Raw genomic sequence first — 26,797 nt, 5'->3', positions numbered from 1 at the left:
GTGACTGTCTTTAATTGCGAAACTCGCGCATTTTACAATTTCTGAAAAGTTAAGATGAATCCTGGTAAATGGAGTTTAAATCCATAGGAAATTTAAAGCCGCCACTCTTTGCGTAGGTTTGGCGCTGCAATGTCCCACCTTATGACGGCGGCGCGTGTGGACATTTATCCGCTTGGACAAAAAATTATGTACTTGAAAAGTGTTGGTGATGACAAGAAAATTTGTCTAAGATCGCTCGTGCGGTAAGCCTTACGTGAAGAAAGGTTTGCAGAGTTACGCATGTGTGAAGTTATCGTGGCGTGAAAAGGCATTCCAGCATTCCATCGTTCCTGGCTTTAGGATTTGGGATCCTATTCCATCATTCCGTTATTCCGGCATTCCGTCGTTCCTGGTTTTAGGATTTGGGGTCCTATTCCATCATTCCGTTATTCCGGCATTCCGTCGTTCCTGGTTTTAGGGTCACCCGTGTACTACGCCTAGTGTAATAACGCTGAATGATTTTTGTCAACACTATCATCATTACACCATCACTATCATCAACCTCCCTGTCATATTCACTGTTCTTACTGAGTAGGAACATAAAGCTTCTAACATCTACAAAATATATATGACACGCTTGCAATGATCAATTTCAAAATTAATTTAGTGCACCACTTTGGGTGCTCTTTGATTATGGAGCTAAAAACCAATGCACTAATGATATGCAGGACACATTTTCATGTTTTACTTGTTTATAGCGAGAGTACACTCTCCTAAACAACATAGTATGAAGACAGTATTATTATCTTTGAACTATTTAAGTATTATTACCTATTTGATCTATTTGAAACAAATAAATGATTCTCATGAATACTACAGCAGCTACAAGTTTATAACTACATAAAAAATTCTCAGCTCACTTGAGTTTTGAACCTGTCAAATAATTAGCTATGGCAATTCCGGCTGCAGTTCCTCCACTGCCAACTGTCAATACAATATCATCAAAATCTTCCAGTAGATTCTTAAAAGGAAAAGAAAATGTGTTCACTTCCAGCAATCAAAATACAATCAGTTTACTGAGGGCCACATTATGTCAATCAAGGATTCATTGCTTATAGACCTCCCCAAGCATTTGATTATTCAGTTTCCAAGGTGTAAAGGATTATAACCATGAAATTTTGGATTAGACCTGGGGAAGATACATGCTTTTAAAATTCTGTAAAATATTGAGAAATATGAATGACAAAAACTATTTTAAGGAAATTCAAAGACTTTTGTGTATCATATTGATCAGTTAACAGGCTAATGATTATGTATTTGCCTGATTAAAATTAAACAGCATTACAACTAAAATCCTCTCAGGACAAAAACTAAGGCTCAACATAGGGCTGCTGGCCAATAGGTCATAACCTTATAAGTCCATGAATAAGGAGGATTAGTCAAGTATTTGGATCATAGTCTGAATTAAATGATGAACTCACTTGATCCATCATTTCCTGAAATGCTGTCAGGTAACCAAACAATCCTGTATATGAAGATCCTCCAACCTCAACCAGGTATGGGGCTGAACCTTGCTGACGTCTGAAAACATTTGATCCAAGAGAAAAAAAATTGAAGAGTATCTACTCTGCAGTGAACCCCTTACTTTCCAGGAACTGATTGTTAATTCTCACTTCAACACATTTCTTTCAAACTAGTTAAGAGAATTTATTGTTAGATTAAGATAAGAACTTCTACCGGTAAGTCTGAGTTATATTTTCATTCTATGTTTGCTGGATAAGGTGTGGATATTACAGAGAGAAGTTAAATGTTAATCACATCTGGGAGTTTCAGAGTTAATGCAAAGAAAATTTCATGGAATTCATGATTCCCTGGGAATGAAAAGTAATTAAGGGTAAGGTTGGGATACGAAAACTCTCAATCCCTTGGGCATACCAGTCGCATTGTGCCTGTGGATGAAATATCTCGATTAAAATAAAGCACTGGTTCATATGTACACAATTACAAATATTACTTGTCAGGTCTGAGAACAAATGAAATGCTATAACAATGAAAAGAGAAAACTAAAGCTTTGTAGTTTGTAAATGATTCTTCTTTCCCAAGGCTTGCATTATTGAAAGGAGTCAGCAGAGGGGAGGCTTTGTCAGTTGGCCTTTTGGGGCATCATATTAAGCTTTTCAGAGTGTTGTAACTATTAATTAGAATATTCTCATAAATCTTTTGGTTTAATTAGTTCAAAATGGTTGGAATCTCTCTGAAAGTCTCACACCTTTGACTCAAAAACAGTACTTATCAAAAGTTATCAAAATAATTTGACCAAATCAGTCACCTACAATTTTTCTGCCACTTTCTCCATCATTGGCTTTAGGCCAGATTTATATTTCAACTCCGGAACAAGAATAATATTACTTCCAGCCATTCTGCTTAAAAGTAGATTGCCTTTACATCCAACATTGACTGTCTTCTACAAGGAAAAAAGAAAGAATAGGTCACGTGGCTGCTGTCAGAGAGCTGGCAATGATGCAAATATTGATGATGTTCTTGTGTATGTAAAGATACATTGTAAGAGCTAGTGGTGTTTGAGCTACAAATTATATTAAAGAAAGGTGTACTTCAAGTGATACCTGGTCCGAACTTCTTAGCAGCAAGTAGCAGTTCAAACCAAGTTGTTTTGCTGCAACTGCAGTAGTCCTACAATGATTGGAAGGGAGACCACCACACGTTATCACTGTGTCACACTTCTTATCTAAGGCATCAGCCAGGACAAACTCCAATTTACGAACCTGTAATGTAACAAAACAATGAAGGTACTTATATTCATACTTAATCAAAATAAATAACCAGTCTTTAGCATGACATACATAATAAAGCCTCAACAAACATATGTGTGAACTGCGGTTATGATATGTGTGAACTGCGGTTATGAAGTTTACTGCGAAGGATCGTTCTCATATACATAATAAAGCCTATATGCAGTTTGATCACTTGTGCAAACTCTCAATAGGAAATATAGGAAATAAACAGCAGTGTCACACAGTATAAATATAAAGAAATGAAAAGTACATAAATGCATACCAATGGAAACAAAAGCTGAGTTAAGGAAAACTGACACTTTTCAAGGTCTTGTGTTGAGTTGATTTTGTGTATCCAGTGCAGTGTTAATTTAGCAATTTTTCTTAGTAAAGCTCTGCTGTAACACTTGAACATTTTAAAAACACCGTGACCTGCTAATATTTGTGGCTGTCTCAAACTCAAGTGAGGCAGCTTGATTCTGACTGCCTGATAGCATGATATTGGGGTGGCATTTTCAGGTCTCACATTTGTTCATGTTTCGTTTTGTTTCATGTCACAAATTATGGTAATTAAGCCATGCCCACATACTTGACCACTTAAGTACCATATACAAAAACATATGTTGGCCACTGTTTTTGAAAGTTCAAGCACATTCATCATAAATTGCAGACAACCTGAAAGGGCATGAGTGTTGACAACATTTTAACAAAATCGTTCACCTCACTTTAAAAGTAAGTAAATTAAGGGTTACAGTTTATGACATGACTGCCGAACACAGGTAGACAATGTGGCAATTTTCACTGCAAAGGTTTCAAAGTTTGTTTACTTGCCAAGGAAAGCATTCAGTGCTGCACTGAAAATATTAATATTGTAAAATTAAATCAACAACATTGGCTGGTCTGTGATCACACCTTATTTCCAGACAAAGCACACCCAGTCAGGTCATCCCTTTTGATGAATATCAAAAACTCCTTCGGGGCATTGGGAAGATTCCATGAATGGATTGGAGTGTTACGTTGTGCAAGCTACAAAATAGAAACACTTATGATTAGAACAGGCATCAGGTGTTGTGCTGAGTAGAGTACAACACAATATTCAACCCCGGATTGGAGATGACAAAATGAGGAGCCCTACTCCGTAAAGTTACCCTATGGAGCACCTAAATGAAGTACCCCTAAAAATCATGTATTGGTCAAATAAAGCACTTTACAAATATGGTAAATACATTTTGAACTTGCCAGCTCTCCGATTGTTACAGTTCGATATAGTTCAGGGCCCGTTTGTTCGAAGTCCAATTAGCGCTAACCCAAGGGTTAAATTTTGATCCTGGTTTCTTTATTACCTTGTTCAAAAGCCTTTTTTGGACAATTTCCTCTATTCTCTTTAGGGCATCCAATCATCAAATTGTAGACAAAAGAAATGGTACTGAATTTTCTTTCAAAGCCTTTCAAATCTGAAACCAGATTTCACAGTAACCCTGGGTTATCTTAACCCAGCTTTGAACAACCCAGCCCTGTTCTTTGGGAGGCCGGGGACTCTCAGTCTTACTGGTTCCTCCATTTTGGTTTTACCGCTGTGTAATGAGTCCTTTGACCAGAAGATAAAAATACTCTGGACATATGATGAACAAAACCCACTGTTTTGAGTTCTGCATGAGGTAAAATGCTTGAGCTTACTGCATTTTCCAAATCAACTGCCCCAGTCAGATGTATTCGCTGACCCATCGGTGTTTTTTTTGTTTTTGTTTTTTTAAATATTTCAATTTTATTATGCTACAAATAGATTGGTGAAGAGAAGGTCAGTTTAAACACATGAATTACTTTTTGTAAGTCCTAGCTATCTTTTATCCCCATCGCTTCACACAATGAAGAAACCCATGAGGCCTTGTGTTGATAAATTAGACGCCACACCTCTTATGGACACCCAACATAAACAGATATTCTGAAAGACATAAAACCTGCTACCGAATGAAGTATGTCCATACTTTTGGTCTCGATCTGTAAGACCATAAGATGAAGATGGTAATCGGCCCATTAACAAAATCAATCAAGGATTACATTCAAGCCTTCCATTTGAAGTGACTATCAGGAGGGGGGCATTGGAGCCTCTACAATTTCAACTTTGAGGGGTCAAAAAGGAAATACCGCCAACCGCATATGCATCAGAGTTTTCGTGAAAACCGAAAACCGAAAACCGAATGCAAAAACACATAAAATCCGCAAACCACTCTGAACATCATAACCGAAAAACCGAACCTTTTCGGCCCCAAAACCAATCTAAAAAACAGTCAAAACAGCAAAACCGAAAATCCCAAAGCCCACCTCCGTCAGTTTAATGTTAAATTCAAGAAGGCGGTCACTTCGTGGACTGTATCGAACTGTGACAATCATACAGCTGGCAAGATCAAAATACATTAAGATATGTACAACTAAACGATTTGCGATGTTTATAAAGTATTTTATCTGACCAATACATGACTCTTAGGGGTACTCCATTTAGGTACTTCATAGGGTGCTCCATGGACTAGGGCTCCGCGTTTGGTCATCTCCCAGCCAGGACTCATCTGCAACCTCTTAATTGACCTGTCTTACAGTGCTCTATTAACCAAACACGTTGACTTGAACCTATAAACCAAATGCTAAAAATTAACGACAGACAAGATCTTACCTCAGCCGCATTCTAAAATAATGAGACACCTGAATGCCTAATCCCCTTAAATGATCCGCCGCCACACCACTCTCGCACAACACAATAAAGAAACAAGGCAATGGATCTCTTTGCTTATGAGCTGGCATCGAGGGCTCAGGGAAAGCCCCAGTGGTAGGAAAGGGATGGTAAAGATAGAACTGAAACCGTCAAACCAACAAAACGAAGTGATCATATGTCAGCCCTTATTAACGTAAACTTTCATATTTCAATTTGAACAATTTGATTCCTATTCATGTTGTCTTACCTTGACGAAATATTTTGGAATGCTTTTCAGGGATGAAGCCCAGTTAGGTGGTTCGTACTTATGAAGCTGTGCACGATTATTTGCGTTCATGTCCGAGAAACTGAGAGAATCGACAAGATGTATGGTGTCTTCGTCTTCTGACTGTCAAGGCAGGCCAATGGCACTTTAAAATTCAAGCTGATGGTTTTATTTTATTTTTCACCCTTGAAGGCTTCTCCGTTTTAACATAACTGTGATTGACGTCAATTGATGACATTGATAACATGCTAATGTTTGTTAGGGACCAACAAAGAGTAGATTACTTTTCTGAGATGGCTTAGAATAAATTTATTATCCCACTTAGCTGTAAGGTCGCAACCTGATTGGCCAATTTGCCAATGTCGGTAGATTTACAGATAACGCTGCTCGCGTCAACGTCTCACGCAACGTCTCACGCACTAAAAGAATCGTTTTATTTGACTTTGATATTGTGTTGTAAAACGAATCGACAGTGGTTTAGCGTGGTTTGTACTCTTATCGTGGTCAGTGGTCAAATAATTTTGACCATTGTGATGACGAATATCGTTTTCAGTGATAGTACAATCCACGCTAAACCACCCTGCCCAAGGCAATATTTTGATATCAGTCTCTTAAAAGCCTGAACATTAGACGCATGTGGAAAGAGGGAAGGCGAAATGTCAAGATAGACTGAAAGTCGACAGAAAATAAGAGGACGTTCCCGAACTTGTGCTCGCAACTCGCGTACACGTGCTTTGAGATTGCGTGCGTTAATATCTCGTTAGCAAATCCCACGGACTTCTTTTCCTGACTTGGGAAAATTCTTTCCCAAGAGCGAAATAGATTTTTAATTTTCTAGTGGTAATATGTTTAGAGGTCGTTGGTATTTACCGTGTTTACCGTAAGTTTACCATTAACCATGTTACGAACAAGCGTGTTCGTCTAAATCCCTTTCCACCTCCAACAAGCCACTAGTGACCGAAGTCCTAAAACCGCCACCTCTAGCCAAAACACCCAAGAGCACACTAATGGCAAAGACTCCCTAACAACCACCAGTGGCCAGAATGCCTAGGAACCGCCTCTAGTAGCCCCAATGTACGAACGGCCTCGAGTGGCCAAGATGCCCAAACGGCCACTGGTGGCAAAAATGCGCAAACGGCCACTAGTGGCCAAAATGTCCAAACGGCCACTAGTGGCCAAAATTCCCAAACGTCCACTAGTGGACAAAATGATTAAACGGCCACTAGTGGCCAAAATGCCCAAAGGACCACTTTGGCCACTAGTGGCCAAAATGCCTAAAGGACCACTTGTGATCAAAATGCCCAAAAGGCCACTAGTGGCAGAAATCGGGAAACGGCCAGTATTGGCGAAAATGGCGAAATTGCCACTAGGGCCCAAAATGCCCAAACGGCCACTAGTGGCCAAAATGCCCAAACGACCTCTAGTTGCCAAAATGGCGAAACGGCCACTAGTGGCCAAATTGCCCAAACGGCGACTAGTGGCCAAAATGCTCAAACGGCCACTAGTGGCCAAAATGCTCAAACGGCCACTAGTGGCCAAAATGCCCAAACGGCCAGTAGTGGCAAAATTAATTGGCCAAACGGCCACTAGTGGCCAAAATGCCCAAAGGACCACTTTGGCCACTAGTGGCCAAAATGCCTAAAGGACCACTTGTGATCAAAATGCCCAAACGGCCACTAGTGGCAGAAATTGGGAAACGGCCAGTATTGGCGAAAATGGCGAAATTGCCACTAGGGCCCAAAATGCCCAAACGGCCACTAGTGGCCAAAATGCCCAAACGACCTCTAGTTGCCAAAATGGCGAAACGGCCACTAGTGGCCAAATTGCCCAAACGGCGACTAGTGGCCAAAATGCTCAAACGGCCACTAGTGGCCAAAATGCTCAAACGGCCACTAGTGGCCAAAATGGCCAAACAGCCACTAGTGGCCAAAATGCCCAAACGGCCACTAGTGGCCAAAATGCCCAAACGGCCAGTAGTGGCCAAAATGCCCAAACGGCCACTAGTGGCCAAAATGCCCGAACGGCCACTAGTGGCCAAAATGGCCAAACGGCCACTAGTGGCCAAAATGCCCGAACGGCCACTAGTGGCGAAAATGGCCAAACGGCCACTAGTGGCCAAAATGCTCAAACGACCACTGGTGGTCAAAATGCTCAAACGGCCACTAGTGGCCAAAATGCCCAAGCGACCACTAGTGGCCAAAACGGCGAAAGGGCCAGTAGTGGCCTAAATGCCCGAACGGCCACTAGTGACGAAAATGGCCAAACGGCCACTAGTGGCCAAAATGTTCAAACGGCCACTAGTGGCTAAAATGCCCAAACGGCCACTAGTGGCCAAAATGCTTAAACGGCCACTAGTGGCCAAAATGCCCAAACGGCCACTAATGGCCAAAATGCTTAAACGGCCACTTGTGGCCAAAATACCTAAATGGCCACTAGTGGCCAAAATGCCTAAACGGTCACCTGTGGCCAAAAAGAAACCGAATGATTTGTATACTGTCATGCTTTTAATTTGTATCTGAGTTGGAAAAGGGCTTGTTTCGAAAGGTGGCGAGATTTCAGCGGTACGTAAGATTCAATGGTCTTGAAGACCTTATTAAGGCTTCGCTTAGTAATAGTAATCAAGTTTAATGTCTTTACGTGGGGCATGGTTACCCATATTGGCCGAGCCAGAGGCTCATGTATGAAACGTAAGACAACAACCCACCCATTCCACCCCAGGGGAGGACATCGATCACACAGTAATCTCGTGCGTCGGAAAATTAACGTCTCCTACCCCTAACCCTGCAGGAGATAGGACCTCCATTTATTCGTCCCTATCCGAGAAGACTAGAATATGTAAACCATTTCTTGATGTTATAGAAAAGCAGCATATTCTTCTCAATTATTTTAAGACCTTGAGTGTTGGTCCGGCCGGGACTCGAACCCTCGACCTCCCGCACAACAGTCCAGCGCTCTATCCATTGAGCTAACCGGGAGGCACTTCAGTTTTTTAAGGGCTCAAGATGTCTTCACTGTCATAAGATTGATGGAATTTTTTTTACTATTTGAAATTAAATATACGCAGGCTGAGACAACATTTAACTTAATTGAAACTTTGCTAGTTACCCTGAAAGTTTATTTCGACTAGTTTACATAGCTTACTTTGTCGTTGTCGCTATCTAAGGACTCTTAGGCTTTATGCTGAAGATGTTCACAAGAAAGTATCCAAGCGACTCGGTGTCCTCAGACGAATACGCTCCAGTCTCACTCTACAAGCAGCTCAAGCGGTATACAAATGCATTATTGAACCAATTTTTAGTTACGCAGACACAGCCTGGGGTGAACTACCCGAGAGCAGCATCACTAGTCTGCAACGATTACAAAATCGAGCCGCGAAAATCGTCACCTGTCAGAAAAGTACAAGGACAGCCCGAAACATTGTAAATTGGCCAGATTTAGAAACACTGCGAAAAATACACAAATGTATTTTAGTATATAAATGTTTACGGAACCTCGTTCCTACATACTTAAAAAACTATTTTAAAGTCAACAGTGACGTACACAATTATAACACTAGGCAGAGGAGAAATATTCACCCAAATTTAAACAAATCTTGTTCTTGGAGGGCGAACTTTTAAAAATTCAGGACGTTTAGCCTTTATTCACTGCCAAGCAAAATCAAAGAGGCAAGTTCTCTAGAAATTTTTAAACGCCTTCTTAAAGGACATTTTATCTGATTTTATCTCCTCTTTTAATCTTAGCAAATTTTATTCAACTTTGTAATTTTATTGGAAATGTGTATATGTAAATTTTATAGAAACCAGGGCCCCTAAGGATACCAGCCTCGCAGCTGACTGGGCCACCCTGGCTAAATAAAGTTGTCTTGTCTTTTTACATTTTCGTAATTATTAGTTGTAAACTGAATGACCTGATGAAATAAGAGACAGAACTCATGAAGTTTATTTTTTATGATAACAACCAAGATAGGGTAGCTTATATCAATTTGTCCTTAGTTTCTCTGTCTTAAGACGTGCGAGAAAAGCGCCATCTGTTAGTTTTTTTTTCCTTGAGTGAATCCGTGACTCCGACAGAAAAGGAATATGTCCTGCTGTTAGAAAACGACTTTTAAGATTTGGGGGCGACCTGATTAAGGTTGGGGTGTACTGATAATGGTATGGCGAGGTGGTAAAGGTTGGGGCGAACTATTTTCATTTCAGGAGGTAAACTCGTAAAGGCGGTTGAAGGCAAACTTGCCATGGGGCACAACCTCTAAATACCATAAATGGCCCAACGAGTTTAGTTCAATTTAAGATTAGAGAAAGCTAAACTTTCTGGCCAAATTTCAAAATCTTCCTCGCCAATTTTTACCACGAAAAGCATGTTTACGTTCTGTTAGCTTATTATTGCAAGCTCTATCTAGTTTTTGTTTCACTTTCATCCGGCCCCAGGACTTCGACAAATGTTGCTGTTCTTACATGGTGCACCGTATCTTCACGTCGGGTCGGTGCTCTGTTTTCAACTCTTATTTGTCTTAACCACTAAACCATTTAAGTGAACGGGTGCTTTCCTTCTACCACGTCTTGCCGAACGGAAAGAACTCATTCCTCGTGAACACACGCGTGTACTTTCCGTTGTCTCGTGTGCGCAAACCTACGGCGCTCAAGATCTCGCGCATTTCGCGAAAAGTCCACTGAAAGTATGCAAACTGAGAACTTCAGAGCCAGATCTGTCAGTTCTATGAAATAACACATTCCATTTACGCACACGACGTTTCGACCAGTCTCTTTCGGAAAACAGGCGAAGATATCGAAAATATCTGAAATAGGCTTCTTAAAGAAGAAGGCTCTTTGTTCTTAAAATAATGAAAAAATAAGGAGAAAATGTTCTGTCGCATTAGGGAAGACACTTCAACTGTCGCAAGAACACGAGAAGCGTTTCCAATTTCTTTCCAATCAATTTTGCCTGTTAAACAGTTGATGTCCCTTTCTGCAAATGTTCTTCTGATTGTTCAAATACGGTTTAGAGTTTTCTGCGCTTTGTTGAAAGCGGAGTTACTCAAATGCAGAGTCTGTATCTAAATCCGTGGACAAGTCCGGCTGGATCTCACTTGGTTCTATGGCGACAGTTTCCGGTACTATGGGCGGGGTATCAGCAGAGGGAGCATCTTTCAGGATGGAGAGTTCCTTTTGCTGACCTGTAGAAAGAGTGGATACAAAACACGAGTGTGATAGTGACAAAGTCAGTACATTGCGGTTAAGAGTCTCAAGGGATAGCGGCCCACATTGAGTAAGTGGGCACTCCCTTTATGTGGGACATTGATTCAGGACAGGTGGTCTCATGTAATTCGAGAAGTCTCAATAATATTTTACTAGCCCCCATTTAAACTTCGGGCTGAAGTGGGAAACTGTGAGAATAACTTGTTCCAGCGACCCCAGTCCAGGCTAGAGAGCAGACCTACAAACTTGGTCGCAAGGGTTGCAAAATTTTGCCTCTACCTCCGCCCTCGAGCAATGTTGAAAGAAGACTTTCTCAACACGGACGGAAGCCTATATTTCAATAACCTTCAACTCTACATGAGGGTGCTGAGGTGTTAGGTCAACATTGTATGTTGTCATAAATTTTCCGACACAAGTTTTTTAAAATTGTAAATTTTGAGGACTGCGCTTTATTTGTAAGATCACAATTAAGGAAAAAACAGAGGTCTTTCTTTCGACGTTATTTATCCTGCATATAATGTACACAAAGCGTGTCACACGCTAGTCTGAATACTGCCGCCCCTCACACATGATACCCAGCATTTAGACAAGAGCAACTTGAGGGTGGTAGGGTAGAGGTAGGCAGTGTCGTTCCCAAGGGCGCTGGGGTGGGGTGGACGGGGTGATGTTGAGATAATTCCCCTCCAACTTACCGAAGCTTTTAGTCTCTTGGTGAACTTCACTTGAACTGTGTCGAATGTCAATCACTTTCACCTTCTTTTTCGATGATTCGGCTCCAGTTTCCTGAGAAGCACGCCTCTTGTTTTCAGAATCGTGGGGGCGGATTTCGGTCTGAAAGCAAAATACCATCAGGCCAAAAAGATTTCTATATACAACCAGAAATTAAATTCGTCTCAATTCTTTTTTTGAGAAAAGAAGGGCGAGTTTTAATTAAACGCATGGGCTTTAAGTAATAAAACCTATCATGTTTTGCGAAAAGCTTCACACAGAAGTTTATTCCGTGTCGAAAGTCCTACGAGATAGCGACAGTTTTCCCTCAATTCGCTCTAGAATTGGTCTAGAAAACCTCACCATGCCCGCAACCAATCCGACTCAAAATTTGAATCAATTGCAACTTGGTCACTCGCGGTTTTCCCGCGCTTTTAGTCAGCACTTGTTTTCCCTTTGAGTTCCCATTAGCTTCCGCCGATGTTTTCCTTTGTTCTAATTGGCTGATTGTGATAACTCTCGCTATAGTTTCCCAACACTCAACCAAAATGCACAGCTAAAGAAGAGCGTATTTTAACATACTTCTTGAGTCCATCCGGTCTCTTCCGGGTCGTCAACTTCAGGTGCTACGGGAAGGTAGTACACGGAGTCCAAATCTTCATCGTTCTCCTCGTCACTGAAATAATTTAGCAGCAACATTTTAGTCAAATCGTTCAATCAGTCACGCCCAAACATCAGTCTGTATATTCTCCATACTGTTCTCTATACATTTCCTAGGGTGCTGACAAGGAGAATTTGTTTAACAATCAAGAGCTTCTTTAGTTGGTGATCATTTCCTTTATTCTCCAGACCTTAATCTGTGACTCTGAGGTGATCTAATGAGGAGAAATTAGATGCTAGCCACTCGTGAGGGTCAAACGAATAAAGGAGAACAATCTTCCTTGTGTGACTCAGAATTAAGACTCTCCATAAAAATAATAAATAAAAAGATTGTACCTGCTACACAAAGCTGGAATTCTCTCCACTGCACACACATCGACTTCATCTTCCTCTCCTGCTTCTGTCTCGGACGGTACTTCCGCTTCTTCGTCCTCATCTTCCTTTAAAATACAAACAACATTTAGCCCACACCCTTGTTTCTCCGTTTGGGACGGTACTTCCGCTTCTTCGTCCTCATCTTCCTTTAAAATACGAACAACATTTAGCCCACACCCTTGTTTCTCCGTTTGGGACGGTACTTCCGCTTCTTCGTCCTCATCTTCCTTTAAAATACAAACAACATTTAGCCCACACCCTTGTTTCTCCGTTTGGGACGGGACTTCCGCTTCTTCGTCCTCATCTTCCTTTAAAATACAAACAACATTTAGCCCACACCCTTGTTTCTCCGTTTGGGCCGGGCAGCATTTCCTTCCCTTCACACCTGTATCATTTCCTCGCGCACTACACCGTTTTCATTTCTCGTCCTCGGCACCGAATGCAAAACTTTTATGCAAGTTCTGATAGGTTCATCGGGTGTCCACGTTTATTTTGGTTCTAGTGGTTACACGTCACACCGTAAAAGTACTACAATATCAGCGGTTCTCCTACCAATAAGAAGAGGGACAATAACCCGAGCATAACCATCAGAGACAAGTAGTTGGTACCAACACTGTCATCAACTTACTATATCAAATTCATTTTCTTTTTCTTCGTATTCTACATTTTCATCCAATTCTTTAAAATCTGGTGCAAACGCGCTCCAGTTTTCCTGTGCAAGAGAGACAAAGTCCGATCACACAGTTCAAATTAACTCATTTTATTGCGACTAGAAGGGCTGACTGACAAATCTTAACAAGGTAAAACACTTACATCAATCATCTGGATTTAAATTGGGGTTGTACTAGTTTAATCAATCCAAGTCCTGGTCTATGTACCACAGACGATAGTTACATTTCAGTATGTAATTTTCTCAGAAATTAACTACCAAAACAATTTCATAATCCAACAAGCTTACCACGTGATTTTGAGCCCAAATCGAGACAACCCCACTTGAAATCGAGGCTATAATAGGACGGATAGGGTGCCACTAATCAAGAAAAAAATCAAAAAGGATTAAGGACGATGTTTATCATTCCACAAGGGGACTACAGTCAGCTGGTTGGCAAGTTATCCTGTTTGAACGCAACTTAGACAAGCAGAGGATGTTGATAAACCTTGAAGTCAAATCTCGGCCTTGAAATTCTCTTTGTTGTAGTTTTTAACACTCCAAGTGACCAACAACAAAATCTTCCAATCTTACCACTACTTCCAACAACAGTTCACCCTTGGTACCATGAAGAATTTTAACAAGATTTCCCACTCCTTTTTCCCAGATGTACAATGCATGGGTGCGAGATGATCCTGCCACAATAGAACATAATTAATTTGAAAAACAACAAGAACAACACTGATGCAATATTGCATCTTGCGTTGGATATTTTGCTATGGTAGTGTATTGTTCAATTTCTAATTGTTACCAGAAGTTAGCATTTCAAACAGTTACTAACAGTTTATTAAAATATCAAAATATCTACAATCGGGAACTAAACTGTTAAGAATTACATCTCAATATCTGGATGGGTTCCCCTTTCTCCCCTTCTGCGTCTTGAAAACAACATTCTTAGGCTGTTTGTAACTTTTCCATTTCCAAAACACAAGCATTGCTATCACAAAAAATGTAATTGCACTGGACCAAATAAAGAGGAAGTGGATGGAAGAAGGGCGGGGGGAAGTACTAATGATCTCTGTGTACTGGAACAAACTGCTTATACTGCTTAGACTCAGTTAACTAAATGGATAGAGCACTGGACTGTTGTGCAGGAGGTCGAGGGTTTGAGCACCGGCCGGACCAACACTCAAGGTCTTAAAATAATTGAGAAGAATATGCTACCTTTCTATAACATCAAGAAATGGTTAGATATTCTAGTCTTCTCGGATAGGGATGAATAAGTGGAGGTCCCATCTCCTACAGGGTTAGGGGTAGGAGACGTTAATTTCCCACGCACGAGATTACTGTATGATGGATGTCCTCCCCTGGGGTGGGATGGGTGGGTTGGGGTTGGGTTAGGCGGATGAACCTAGTAGGGGACTATGTGTCCTATTGTTCTCTCGCCTGTACACAGTACGAATCTTTAAATACTAATAACAGGCTTTGTCTGCAGTTGTAGGTTCAGAGAGGAAACCTTGGATAGTTCAGTGCCTCAGATTGATTTCTGAAGCAAGAGGGAAGCATTACACCAAGCAAGTAAATGCTGTGGAATAATGTGCATATTACCAAATTGACCACATACCAAATTAGCAGGAAATAAGTAATTTATTTACCTGCACAGATATATTCTCCATCACCTGAGAAGCAACACTTTTTCCAGAGTGTCCTGCCAATCAAATGATACTACATTAATGAAAAAAACTATTCTCATTCACTTGACATTCTCCTTTGCAAAGCATAACCCTCTCTCTTATTTATAATGGTTACAGGACAAAGCAGGATTCATTTTGACAAGATTTTCTCTCATTGTTCTCTCTTTGCCCATGTCACCTTCACTTCCAAATGTATACAACCGACAAAATTTTATGAAATTATTACCTATTAACAAGATCTTGAAGTTTCTGTATTGGCTCAGGCTCGGCTCCTTCTGTTCCTTGGCAGGACAGCACAATCTGACTGTCAAATACCCTTATTATTCTGTCCTGTGAGTTTATCAGGAAAGCACTGAAGAAAAAAAAAAAAGAGTTAGCTCAATACAGTAACTGTTAACCCTTAAATCTTCAAAATCTGATTTAAAAAATCTTCTGTCTAGAGGACACACATTTTATCAAAAAGAATTTCAGAGGATCTGGTTTTACACCAAGAAAACACCCATTAACTTATGTATTTGTTTTTTCTCATCACCTGCTCACTGGATAAGTATTGAAATTGCTAGGATAATTTGCATCTTGATCAGAGCTTAAATGAATAACCTCAAAAGGTGTCAAGTGCCCCATGAATCTAACAGAGTCAAGGATCTTTCAACTTTTTATAAACTGAAGTGCGGGCATTTTAACTCTTCACTTAAGTCGTATTTTCAATTTTGTTCAGATGAGAGATTAAGATCGCATGCAAGTAATAAACTAAGAATTAATAGATTCAGGACGGAACTTTTTAAGGGAACATTTTTTAATAGGATTCCGTATCTATGGAACAATCTGCCTGATGCGTTGAGGACGGCTAGCTGTAGTGTTTCTTCTTTTAAGAGACTATGCACTAATTTTTATAACGATAGGGTTTTCGACCCTGAGCACCCATGTACCACCTGGGCTAAACCAGCACTTAGTTAGTAAGGTTGTCAGTTAGTAAGTTAGTTAGATTACTCAGTTAGGTAGTTAGCAGCTAGCCAGTTACATACCTTGATTAAGTTTTTTATATATCCGTATATTTTCTTCATAATGGGTTGACTAGCACGTATGGTTCGTCAGTTCCCTTCTAGTCTTCCCCACTGCCTTGTTATGTAACCTAATTTGTTATTATTGTGTGTTCTTTTGTTTTATTTTCCCATGTAATTGCAGTGAAATGGAATAAATTAAATTAAATTAAATATACAGACTGACTTGGTACCATTCCAAAATCTCTGATGTTTTGGGATAATTGGATGATGGAACAGGCTCTATCAGTTTTATTTACAAGGAAATCTTTAACTCTTTAACTCCCAGAAGTGATTAACATGGGACTTCTCCTCATAATATCCAACATTAGTATATACTAACACAGTGGATAGCATTGAAGGTGCGCTCTGATTGGCTAGTCAAACTCCAAATATCCTTTGCTATTTACCTCTGAGCAACTCGGGAAAAAATGGTGTCCCGGTTTGCATCCGTGACAAGTGAAGAAATCACTCAAATCAATTTTTGGTGGTGTATATTATCTCACTGTTTTAGTATATACTAAAACAACTATTCACCTCAGTGTCGGTGGTTAGCGGTGGATATTTACCTTGCCGCTTCGTGGCTCGGTAAATATCCACCACTAACCACCTCCACTTCGGTGAATAGTTGTTAATTATCCAGCTAAAAGGGAATGAGATAACCCAAACTTATCAGGTAGAAGTCATTATCTTAATCAAACACTGAATTGTTGGAACCAATTTACAAAGAAATGTGTAGCTCAGCCAGAGGGGAGAGTTATCAAATGAATCAGATTTTTGGAGTTGAAGGTTACTAGGCAGTTAGCTTCATAAACAAGCGTATGAGCTGTTTTTCCTTATGTATAACACACCTGCCTCTGCGTGCAAATTCTATACCCTTGATGGCTGTATTGGCACTTGTTCCTGTTTGTATTCTAAAGGAGGTCACCACCTGCAGGTTTAACAATGTTGTAAAATCTACCTTGACCATTACATTAGAAAAAAATGTATGAATTCCTTACAAAAACCACTTTCGTGTGCAGTAATGAGAGGATGAAATGAAAAATCTAATGATAATGACAATAACTTTTGAGGATGAAATTCTCCTCTGATTCAATTAAAGCTCCAAGATTTAAACACTTCTGATTTGACATTGGAATACATTTTCTAATAACACTGATTTTTACCTGAAGAGTCTCTGCTTCAATTACCAGTACCTGCAAGAAAGATAAAAAATATTCTTAAGTATAAAGTTGTAAACAGTTTCCACTTATGTTGAATACCCCTACTGTTCTAACAAAGCTAGCTTACTACAAATTTTCAAAAAGTGTTATGTTGGGGTTAAAGTAGTTCCACAATCCTCCATGTCTATGGAGGTTTCACAGTCAAAGGAAATTGCAACTGCTGTTTCTCCCTCCAGTTTAGTTCTTTATCATATTTCAGTTCTCCTTTAACATAATTTATTCAATTATTCTCTACACCAGCCTTTGCTTCATCCTCTCTTACCTTTCCCAGTCCCCATGTATCTACAATATCATGTGCTTGTGATTAAAAAAGACATGGTTATAATGAAAGCACTCGTACTGACCTTCCCCTTTGAATTTCCTGTGTAAATGTATTCTCCTTTTCTATCAAAAGATGCCACAATGTTCTGTTCGGACTAAGGAAAGACACATCAGGTATTTTAGATGAGATATCCAGTCAAAACAATCATGGTTATTTTTTTACAGCCAAGTTTTTGAAAGTTTACTAACAAGACACAGAACTCTTTGGTCAGACTCTTAGCAGCGGCACAGTAATAAAACATGAGTGTCAGTGATGAGGGGAGAAAAAAATGGAGCTGACCATTGCATATTCCATCATCATATGTTGCCACTCATGTTGTTCTCAGTCTCTTTATGACCATTAAATCCTCTTTTTATTTTGGAAAAGTTCTCTCCCACTCTTTATTGCATTTCTCATCTCTTTTGATGTCATTCCTCTTGCCCTTAAATGCACTATGGCTGAAGCAGCTCTTAGGTATCTTGAAAGGGTGTTCAAGGAATTGATGTGACAACATGGAAGGATCTGAGGAGGGATGCTTTGCCAGAACTAATTAAAACATTAGTCCTCCAAAAAACTTCTCCCAGCATTTGAGACCTTGTACAGGTGTTTTATTTTCTCATTTTAATGTATAATTGTAACTTTTCTTCCATTAAAAAAAACTCTAACTAAAACCTTTAGCATCACCATTAGGCCACTAAGCTTAAAAATACTTAGGGAGGGCATGTCTAACACTTTTCAAATGTCTTAATGATTTGACAAAGGACGTTATCTTGGAAATCAAATGACTTTGAACTTGAACTTCAAAGGAATGATATTTGATAAAGTAGTAGTTTTAAAAACATTATTTTCAGAAAATTAACCTGAATTAAACTCTCCAGCATCCTTTTAATAGTAATGTCAGTGATATATTTGCACACACCATCAAATTAAAAAAAAGGATTAAGACGTTGTTACATAGATGGATAAGCAAGACTTCAAGAAGTCAATTCTCTGGCTACTAGGCATCATTCTCTACCTAAATTTTGATGACCTTAATGGATAACCTCACATTACCAAACCACATTCTCCAGACCTGTTCTGATATTTATTTAAGGAAATGCTACTCAAAAGTCTCACAAGTTATGATGCTATGGCTATTTAGCCTGTGCAGACTCTCTGTTGGTGGAAACCAGCAAAATTGGTGAGGGTCTGAAAGGAGAAATAGAGAAGGGCGAAGTGGTCTGCTTCCTTCTCCCTCTTTATTTCTCTCTCATTTTTTCCATTTTGCTCATCCAGTTTTTTGCTTGTTCCCAAAAAATGACAGCCTAAAACAGTTTAATAGCCATTGAATGCATCAAATGAATGTTCAGCCTTTTGTGGTATTAATGCAAATTTCAATTTTGACGTTGCAAAATCCCCTCTTGCCTGATAATATTAAGCAATGAGACATGATTCTTGTGCAGCTCTTTCTCGTAATAAGTGATCTGAGGAGGAAACCACTGCTGTAAATCCTCAAACCATTTGCTAAATTTAATGCACTGTTCTTCATTTCTGCTGCATTTTATTGCAATGTACAAAATAATGCTGACTGGACTAAAAAGCAGATCTCTTTCAGCAAGAATGGCAGTGAAGTTGGAATCAATGCTGGAGAAGTCTTCAGCTTCTTTTCTTGTTATGACCACAGCACATGACCAATGGCACAGATTGTGAAGATTGCTGAGATCAGAATTCAACTTGTCACTTTCTTTGCTGCACAAATCAAATGCTGTTTCTTTGTCTCCATTGGTATAATAAAACAGACACTTCACAGCATTGCTAAAAATTCCACCATCTTCAAACCCAGATGGGTGTTTCAATATTCCTGCTTTTGAAATCCAACCCTCAGCTTGGGTTGACAATCCCTTCCGCTCTTCAGCACTCAAGCCACATTTTGACAATGCCATTACATGATAGCTGTTACCAAGGGAAACAAACAGCAGCTTTTCATAAGCATTTTTGAACGTTGGGTCTGATATAACCCTTGGCAAATCATCTAAAATTCCTTGTGCAACTTGATCGACCTCACCGCTTTCTAATCTGTGGAAGAAAAAGTGTTTGAACTCTTGCAAGGTTTCAGTAAGATGCATTGATTCATAGTAGTTCTCGTTGTTTTGGAAATGATTTTGGCTAAGGTGTGAATTAACTTGTGCTAACTGAGCTTCAGCATTGCTGGTAGAATCAGAATTCTTTAAGATCAGGTACAGAGTAACAAAGTCACCACTTGACTTGAATGTGTCTGCAGCCAGTTGTGATTGTAAGATGGAAAGAGGAAGATCACTCATCATGGATTGAAGAATGGATATTGCATCCTTTCGTTGCTCCAAATCCAAGTGATCCATCATATTATTTGATGCTACAAAGTAATTTGGGCATGTCCCACTAGTTGTGTAGGACAGCAGTTCTTTAAGTACACTTAAAATGCACTCCAGAATTCTCCTGTCATCCCAGAAACTCTCTGGAATTCTTTCAGACAGCCAAAAAATAGCTGTCTTGATGAAATACGAGCAAATCACTTTTGGTTCTGCACTTAAATTTTCTTTACAAAGAGCTTTAACTGCGATGTAACATTTGATCTTCGCATCACACCAACATCGGGTTAGTATTTTTTCTGCTAGAGAGAAGGACAATCGCCATTCTTTGCCCCGATCTCCACTGCACGGGTGACCGACACCGACGTATAAGCACCCTTGAGAAACAATTTTCTCTATAATTTCTCGACTAGGTTGGTTAAATTCTCTCGGGCGAGAGGCAAACTCAGAGGCGATGTCAGGCCATTCATAACAAGGTAACGCACACACAAAGTCTCGATTGTGGACATCGTCTGTGAGCGCAGGACCATGCTCTGTAAGGTCACCGAAAAAATCATCATCATTTTCGGTCTCTTCTGATTCCGGTTCCACCATGAACGCCTTAACGACATCATTTCTGAGAAATCCGTCATTTTCAGTCAATTCAAGATCATCATTTCCGCATTCGGTGTTGTGTACACGCGCACGTAAATGCACATAGCCTGGGTGGAGATCAGTGGCGATGAAATATTTCTCTTTCTCTGCGATACTTGTAGACTGATAAACGACTCGAAAGTTGTGGTTCACAAACATGAAATCATCGTCGGCTGCTCGCTCTATTCCTTCCGCTCTGCTGCTGGTGTAATGAAACGTAACTGGGGTTTGCGAGTCGTCCATGGGCTTCAAGTTGTGCAAGTATTCGCTTAAATCACAACCATATCTAACTGGTTGACAGCCGACCATAAATCCCGATAGCATAAAATTCACTGTATTATTCAAAGCAGGAGACGTCAATGGCAAACAGTTGGCCGATTCTTCAAGAGAAGTCGAAGCTTCACAGCTTTCCTCATGTGCTTCTGCCATCTTGATTTGCGATTGGGAATGTCACGTTACTCCTTCCCCTCTCTTGGGAGGGAGGGAGGAGGGAGGAAGCAGCGTTGCGTGACATCCCAGCAAAGCACAGTGTTGTACTAACTTACTTGCTCAAGATTTCCTTCTTATTCCCGCAAAAAATTTAAAACACGAAAATAAACTACAATTCAAATTTTGATTAATGATCTTGGAATTTCGTTTGAGTAGTCCTGTCTAATTTCTAGCTTGAGGGCAATGCTCAGGCTTACTGACTTTCAGCGTGATGCTTAGGCTCATCCTTGGTGTAAAAACCTGTGAAGCTCACGAGTGACGTAAAACAAAGACAACAAAACATTATAAACAATAGCGTTTTTTGGTTGTGGGCTATCCAGGAGAAGTGTCATTTTTCAAAGTGTGCTGCTCACTGCTCTCAAATGGTTACTGAGTGTAAAGAAAATAATTTAATTAAAAAGGCAAAATTGCATTATTCACAGGCAGACCAAGCTCCAGCTGTGAAATTGTCATCTTGCAACATAAGCATCAGGTCATCCTCAGTGTAAAAACCTGACAAGGTTTTCTTTGTTTCATGAGGTATTGTTTTGCTGTACGCCAGTTGTGTTGTCTTTGTTTTATGTCACTTGTGAGCTTCACAGGTTTTTGCAAGCTCTTTATCCCATTGGAAAGTCACTTGCCTGATGCAAATTATTATACACCCCACTGTCAAGCCAAGTAACACCTGAAAAAGTTCCCTCTGATCCAGCAAATGCTGTTACAAATCAATCATTCTCAGTTATTTTCCCTAATTCATTTAGATATTTATTTATTCATTCCTTTTAACTCATAACACCTTTGTGTACCATCTGAAATCAATCAATTGCCCTTACAGGCCTTTTAAAAACAAGTGGAAGTTGTTACAAGTAAATTTGTAGAAGCTAGAGGGAGAACTGACAATCAGATCTTTAGAATTACAGGTTAAATAAAAAAGGATGCGTGTATAGGGGAATGTCCTGTTTTCAAATGAGGAGGTTGTCAGGGGTGTGGTATTCCCTGGATGGTATGTTAGCTAAGTGGATTATTGTTTCTGTAATTAGCAAAGCAGAATTCAACTGATCCCACAGTTGATCACTCAAGAAAACCCTATCAAGAAACTATTAGACAAGAAAAAGACGCAAATAACTAACACAGGTGAGGAATAACCTTGATTTGCTCCCTGTTCCCTTTCATTTACATCTGCTATGTTCCCTTTAGTCATCACCTTAAATCAGTGCCTGTTTGCAGCTACACTGTAGTTTGTGCATGGTACATATAATTTAAAGAATTTTATTAAATATTTTTTTCGATTTGGAGCATTCTATCGAAGAGAAAAAGTGTTTATTTACTAGTTCATTTTTTTCCTAATCTTGCATGTAGTTGAGAAATATTCTGTATCAAATACCTACCTTGTAAATTACAAAAAATACAGAGAAAGTTTCTTTAGAGCAAGTATTAAATATAACGTTTATGAATATTGAATTACCTCTCCACCATTTGGCAGAGAAAAGTGTTGTCCATCCAGCTTGACAAGTACTGGTGCATGTTTCATGGGACACACAAGTATGATGTTACTGAAACAAGAGCAAAATCAGTCTTGATAAATTGTTCTCGAAGGACTCATTTTTCCTCACTATTTTTCCTCACTTGCTTGGATGGGTTCAATAATCTTTTCCCCGTGGGTTATAGCTCTCAAGAAACTCTAAAAGAAGGACCCAATCAAAGAAATCTTTGTAAAGAACACTTAATGAGAAATTCTTCAATTTTTTTTTAATTCAAATACTGTTACGAATTTGGGTCACAGCACTGTCAAATTAAACATAAATAAAGAATGCTTAACTTTTTATACCCTAACATTAGTATGCATCTTCTCCATACTGTTCTCTATATATTTCCTAAGGTGCTGACAAGGAGAATTTGATTAACAATCAAGAGCTTCCTCAGTTGGTGATCATTTCCTTTATTCTCGTGACTCAGGGGTGATACTGTAAGGAGAAATTAGATGCTAGTCTCTCTTAGGGATCAAAGCCTTTAGGTTATAAAATTTGAGCAATTTTAATTCATTTTCCCTCTAGGATTCAGGGGATCTCAGGTTTGCCTTATGCATACATAATATAGCAGGCATCTGTAGGAGCTTTGTGAGGTGTGCAATGATACGGTAATAACATGCAAGCACATAATTAGGGTACAAACTTGTTGCGAGGATGGAACTGGACTTTAGTGACAGGAGATTGAAAACGGTACTTCTGGTCACACTCCCCAGATAGAACATCCCACACAGAAACATTCCAGTCATTTGAACCACTCAGCAGTTTGCGTCCATTTCGACTCCAGCTGAAAGATACAAATAATAACAACATGCCATATAACAGGTGGGGCTGGTTAGTTAAACATAGTTTGGCTATCATTTAATAAAACCATTTATTATACGGCTGTGTCTCACAAGGACTGGGAACTACCGAATTCACGAATCTGATTGGCTGAAATCAATATTGAAAGAGGTCTAGATTATCCCATCTAAACCGGCATCTAGACCAGTCTAGAAAAAAAAGGAACAAAGAATATAAAAAATTGGCATATAAGGCACAGCCATATAATAAACATCTTATTAACTGAGCTAGGTCGGTCTGTATGGGAGAATCTTGACCTCGGTCGCTGGTATAGACCAAAAACAGTGAGGTCTGTACTGGCAACCTCGGTCAAGATTCTCCCATACAGACCTCCCACTCGGTTAATAAGAACTAAGTTCTAAGCCATCTTCAGCTTAGGCAAACCCTTTATCTGAGCAGTTGCCTACAGTATCAAGAGGGCCAAAAGCTAATAGTGGAAGGTCATGTATTTAATTAAATCAACTCTCCCATATAAAAATTCCTGAGGCCCACTGTTTGCCTAAAAACCATGGTTAGACCTCCTGTAAATAACTAACCCTTAAAGTACATGCAGCAATTAAGATACTATTTTAATTCTTTAAATTAAGACCACACTCAATCAAAAAATTACAGCTAACAAATGTTTCATTGCAATGCAATTAGACTGCTGATAGGATTTCACTGCATCTTATATTTTTTGCGAGTTAAATCATGAAGACTCATAAAAAATCGTTTAAACCTAGATCTACATTTAAGTGCCACTTTTATCCAAAAAAAAATTGAGCAACGGTTTAACTTGCTTTGTTGCCCTATCAAATATTTGTGCAGTTAAGTCATAACATTATTTTACATCAACTTTGTATTGAAATTTTATATTATTCTGTTTCAACTGTTTGATTGTTTGATGAGGAAAAAGAAAGAACAGAAGTAAATTCTCTGATTGAATTTCCCCATACCTGACAGATGTGACAGGATGGACATGAGCACTTATTATTTTGGCTATTCCTCTCGTCAAAAAATCCCAGATGACAATGCGTCCATCATTACAGCCCACAGCAAGGAGAGAACCTCTTCTGTTGAATGATGCTGTTCCTGCAACACTAACTGAGTCCAAGCTGCCATCATATTCCTGTGATAAAAGTGCACAGGTTAAAAAGGATAAGATAGTCAAACCTCCTTACACCACCTCTCATTTACACCCCTGCATATCAATGATCATTGGTAACTGTTCAAAGCAGCCATCTCTTGTAAATAGATGTAACCATTTTTAATGACTGTCTTTGGCTGAAATTTTCTTGCTTTTTTCACTTTCTTTAAATTTTCTTGCAATATAAATGATTGTACTCAGGGAAATCAAATGATTCTCAATAACAGAATTGATTATATATAATTGTTGAAGTTGGCTTCATGAACATGTCTATTGGTCTCTGATCACAGCACTACTTAGTTAAAGCATTTTAGGTCCTGTAAATCCTCTAATGAGACCCCGGTACTTGGGAGGAGTGGCTTTTTAGAGGGGGGGGGGGGGGGTTATTAATTTATCCCAATCTTCACTACCAGGATACAATAGGATATTTATTCATAAGCTGTTCTCATTTTACATCTTTTAAATTTTTCAATACCGTACTTGAATAAATTTATTGTACTCACTGACATAGAGTGTTATTTTGAATTTTTGTTTTTGAGGGGTAGGGATAGGGGTAGGGGTAGGGGGGCTTAATAGAGGGAAGGAGGCTCAATAAATTTCTTCCTCTAAAGAAGGGGACTTATTAGAGGGGGGTGGCTTATTACAGGGGGGCTTATTAGAGGGGGTGGCTTACTACAGGGGGGCTTATTAAAGGGGGGTTGGCTTATTAGAGGGTGGCTTATTAGAGGGGGGCTTATTAGAGGGGGCTTATTAGAGGGTGGCTTATTAGAGGGAGGCTTATTAGAGGGGGCTTACTAGAGGGTGACTTTTCAGAGGGTGACTTATTAGGGACTTATTAGAGGGGGCTTATTAGAGGGGGGCTTATTAGAGAGCTTATTGGAGGGGGCTTATTAGAGGGTGACTTTTTAGAGGGTGGCTTATTAGGGGCTTATTAGAGGGGGTTTATTAGAGGGGGCTTATTAGAGGAGGCTTATTAGAGGGGGATGGCTTATTAGAGGGGGGCTTATTAAAGGGGGGCTTATTAGAGGGGGTCTTATTAGATGAGGGCTTATTAGAGGGGGCTTATTAGAGGGGGGCTTTTTAGAGAGGAGAGGGGGCTTATTAGAGAGGGGAGGGGGCTTAATAGAGGATTTTCAGTATCTGGATGCATTTTTGCATATATTATGACCTTGATGGAACCATAGGCCATGACTTAAAATCAAGACTTTCTAAGGTCTACAGGTGTAATCTCTAAAAATTCCAAATGACTAAGAACACAGGCTTTCACAACACAGGCTTAACATTTCAATTAATTGCAGTCATCTAGATGAGAAACAATTTTTCTGAACTCATTCTCACCTCAGGATAGCTTTGCCCAAAAGACTCTGAAATTCAATAAAACCTCTTTCATTTTGTACATCATTTACTAATACCTTGTAACACACTTTATCATGCCAATACCTCTTACTGAGTTTCGGATCTGTACCATAAGTTATGGACAAAGTTTTTTTCCACTCAGATTTATGGCCCAGGCATGAAGTGAGAAGCCCAAGACAAGGTTCAATGACTTACAGGACAGACTGAGGAAAAGTTAGTAAGATAGATATCTTATCTCTGAGTTCAAATAAAAGGAGAAGATTCCAATTTGAACCAACTTTTGAATTTAGTGGCTGCACACTGAAGTACAGACTGCTAAATTGAACAATCATAGTCCATGTCCTGAGAGAATCAGAATTATTCCCCATGGGGGTAAACTCCACATCATGTGGTAAGATGCCTGTATATTCAACAACACAAATATCACAAACTTTACTGGGCTGTTTTTGCCATCTGTTTGGAGAAGTGAAGAGTTATCACAAAGCTACGTTTGGGAAATGAGTTCTTTCTTGGTCGTGTCTATCATTGATTAATCTCTAGGGGGCTGGATGAACTTTTCACTACCGTCAGAGCTATAAGAAGTTATCAATTAGTTAGCAGTTGACCAAAGCAACATATACCGAGCGCCATATATCACATAATGATAAATAGCGTTAGCACAGGCCTGGAAAACTTGCAAAGCAATATTATGAACAACAAAGACTTGCTAGGGTTTGACAGAAACTGATGTGATACTCACGAAGAAGCTCAAGATTCATAATAGATTTCCGTTCTTATTCCTTTTACCGCATTAATGATCACATGAACACAACGCTATTTACGTGATGTACAAGGATCTGTCTTTTCCTTTTAAAAAGTTTTTTGTATTTGGTACAATTTTGCCGCCTCGCGTGTCGATCAAACCGATCAATTATCTTTTGTAGTCGGCGC

The 26,797-nt window shown here is 39.5% G+C and overlaps 3 protein-coding genes across 3 annotated transcripts in view; all 3 read right to left on the bottom strand.

Annotated features, from left to right (window-relative positions):
* The window catches only part of LOC111338665 (uncharacterized), a 12,410-nt gene extending 5,724 nt beyond the window's left edge, over positions 1–6,686 (bottom strand). Inside the window, exons 1-7 of the mRNA XM_088728737.1 lie at positions 6,623–6,686; positions 5,726–5,991; positions 3,684–3,797; positions 2,604–2,762; positions 2,313–2,443; positions 1,461–1,560; positions 900–1,000 (exon numbers count right to left, since the gene is read on the bottom strand). Of these exons, the coding sequence (XP_088584863.1) occupies positions 900–1,000; positions 1,461–1,560; positions 2,313–2,443; positions 2,604–2,762; positions 3,684–3,797; positions 5,726–5,815 (695 nt within the window). The 5' untranslated portion in view covers positions 5,816–5,991; positions 6,623–6,686. The remainder of the gene's footprint in view (positions 1–899; positions 1,001–1,460; positions 1,561–2,312; positions 2,444–2,603; positions 2,763–3,683; positions 3,798–5,725; positions 5,992–6,622) is intronic.
* A 2,976-nt stretch (positions 6,687–9,662) lies between these two features.
* LOC111338663 (retinoblastoma-binding protein 5 homolog) lies at positions 9,663–26,797 on the bottom strand. The gene is made up of 17 exons (XM_022945183.2): positions 26,607–26,797; positions 25,850–25,875; positions 24,321–24,493; positions 23,189–23,329; positions 22,482–22,569; positions 17,632–17,703; positions 17,231–17,260; positions 16,916–16,995; positions 15,251–15,376; positions 14,986–15,038; positions 13,925–14,025; positions 13,640–13,711; positions 13,310–13,393; positions 12,643–12,746; positions 12,229–12,322; positions 11,631–11,769; positions 9,663–10,916 (listed from the first exon to the last, which is right to left on the bottom strand). Exons 1-17 carry the CDS (start codon positions 26,623–26,625, stop codon positions 10,774–10,776), a joined length of 1,545 nt encoding a protein of 514 aa, XP_022800918.1. The 5' UTR covers positions 26,626–26,797; the 3' UTR covers positions 9,663–10,773.
* LOC148727595 (uncharacterized) lies at positions 18,175–21,593 on the bottom strand. The gene has a single exon (XM_088728863.1). It carries the CDS (start codon positions 20,975–20,977, stop codon positions 18,962–18,964), a length of 2,016 nt encoding a protein of 671 aa, XP_088584989.1. The 5' UTR covers positions 20,978–21,593; the 3' UTR covers positions 18,175–18,961.

This window comes from Stylophora pistillata, chromosome 7 (genome assembly GCF_964205215.1).
Source record: "Stylophora pistillata chromosome 7, jaStyPist1.2, whole genome shotgun sequence".
NCBI lineage: Eukaryota > Metazoa > Cnidaria > Anthozoa > Scleractinia > Pocilloporidae > Stylophora > Stylophora pistillata.
This window is presented reverse-complemented; position numbering and strand designations above follow the sequence as displayed.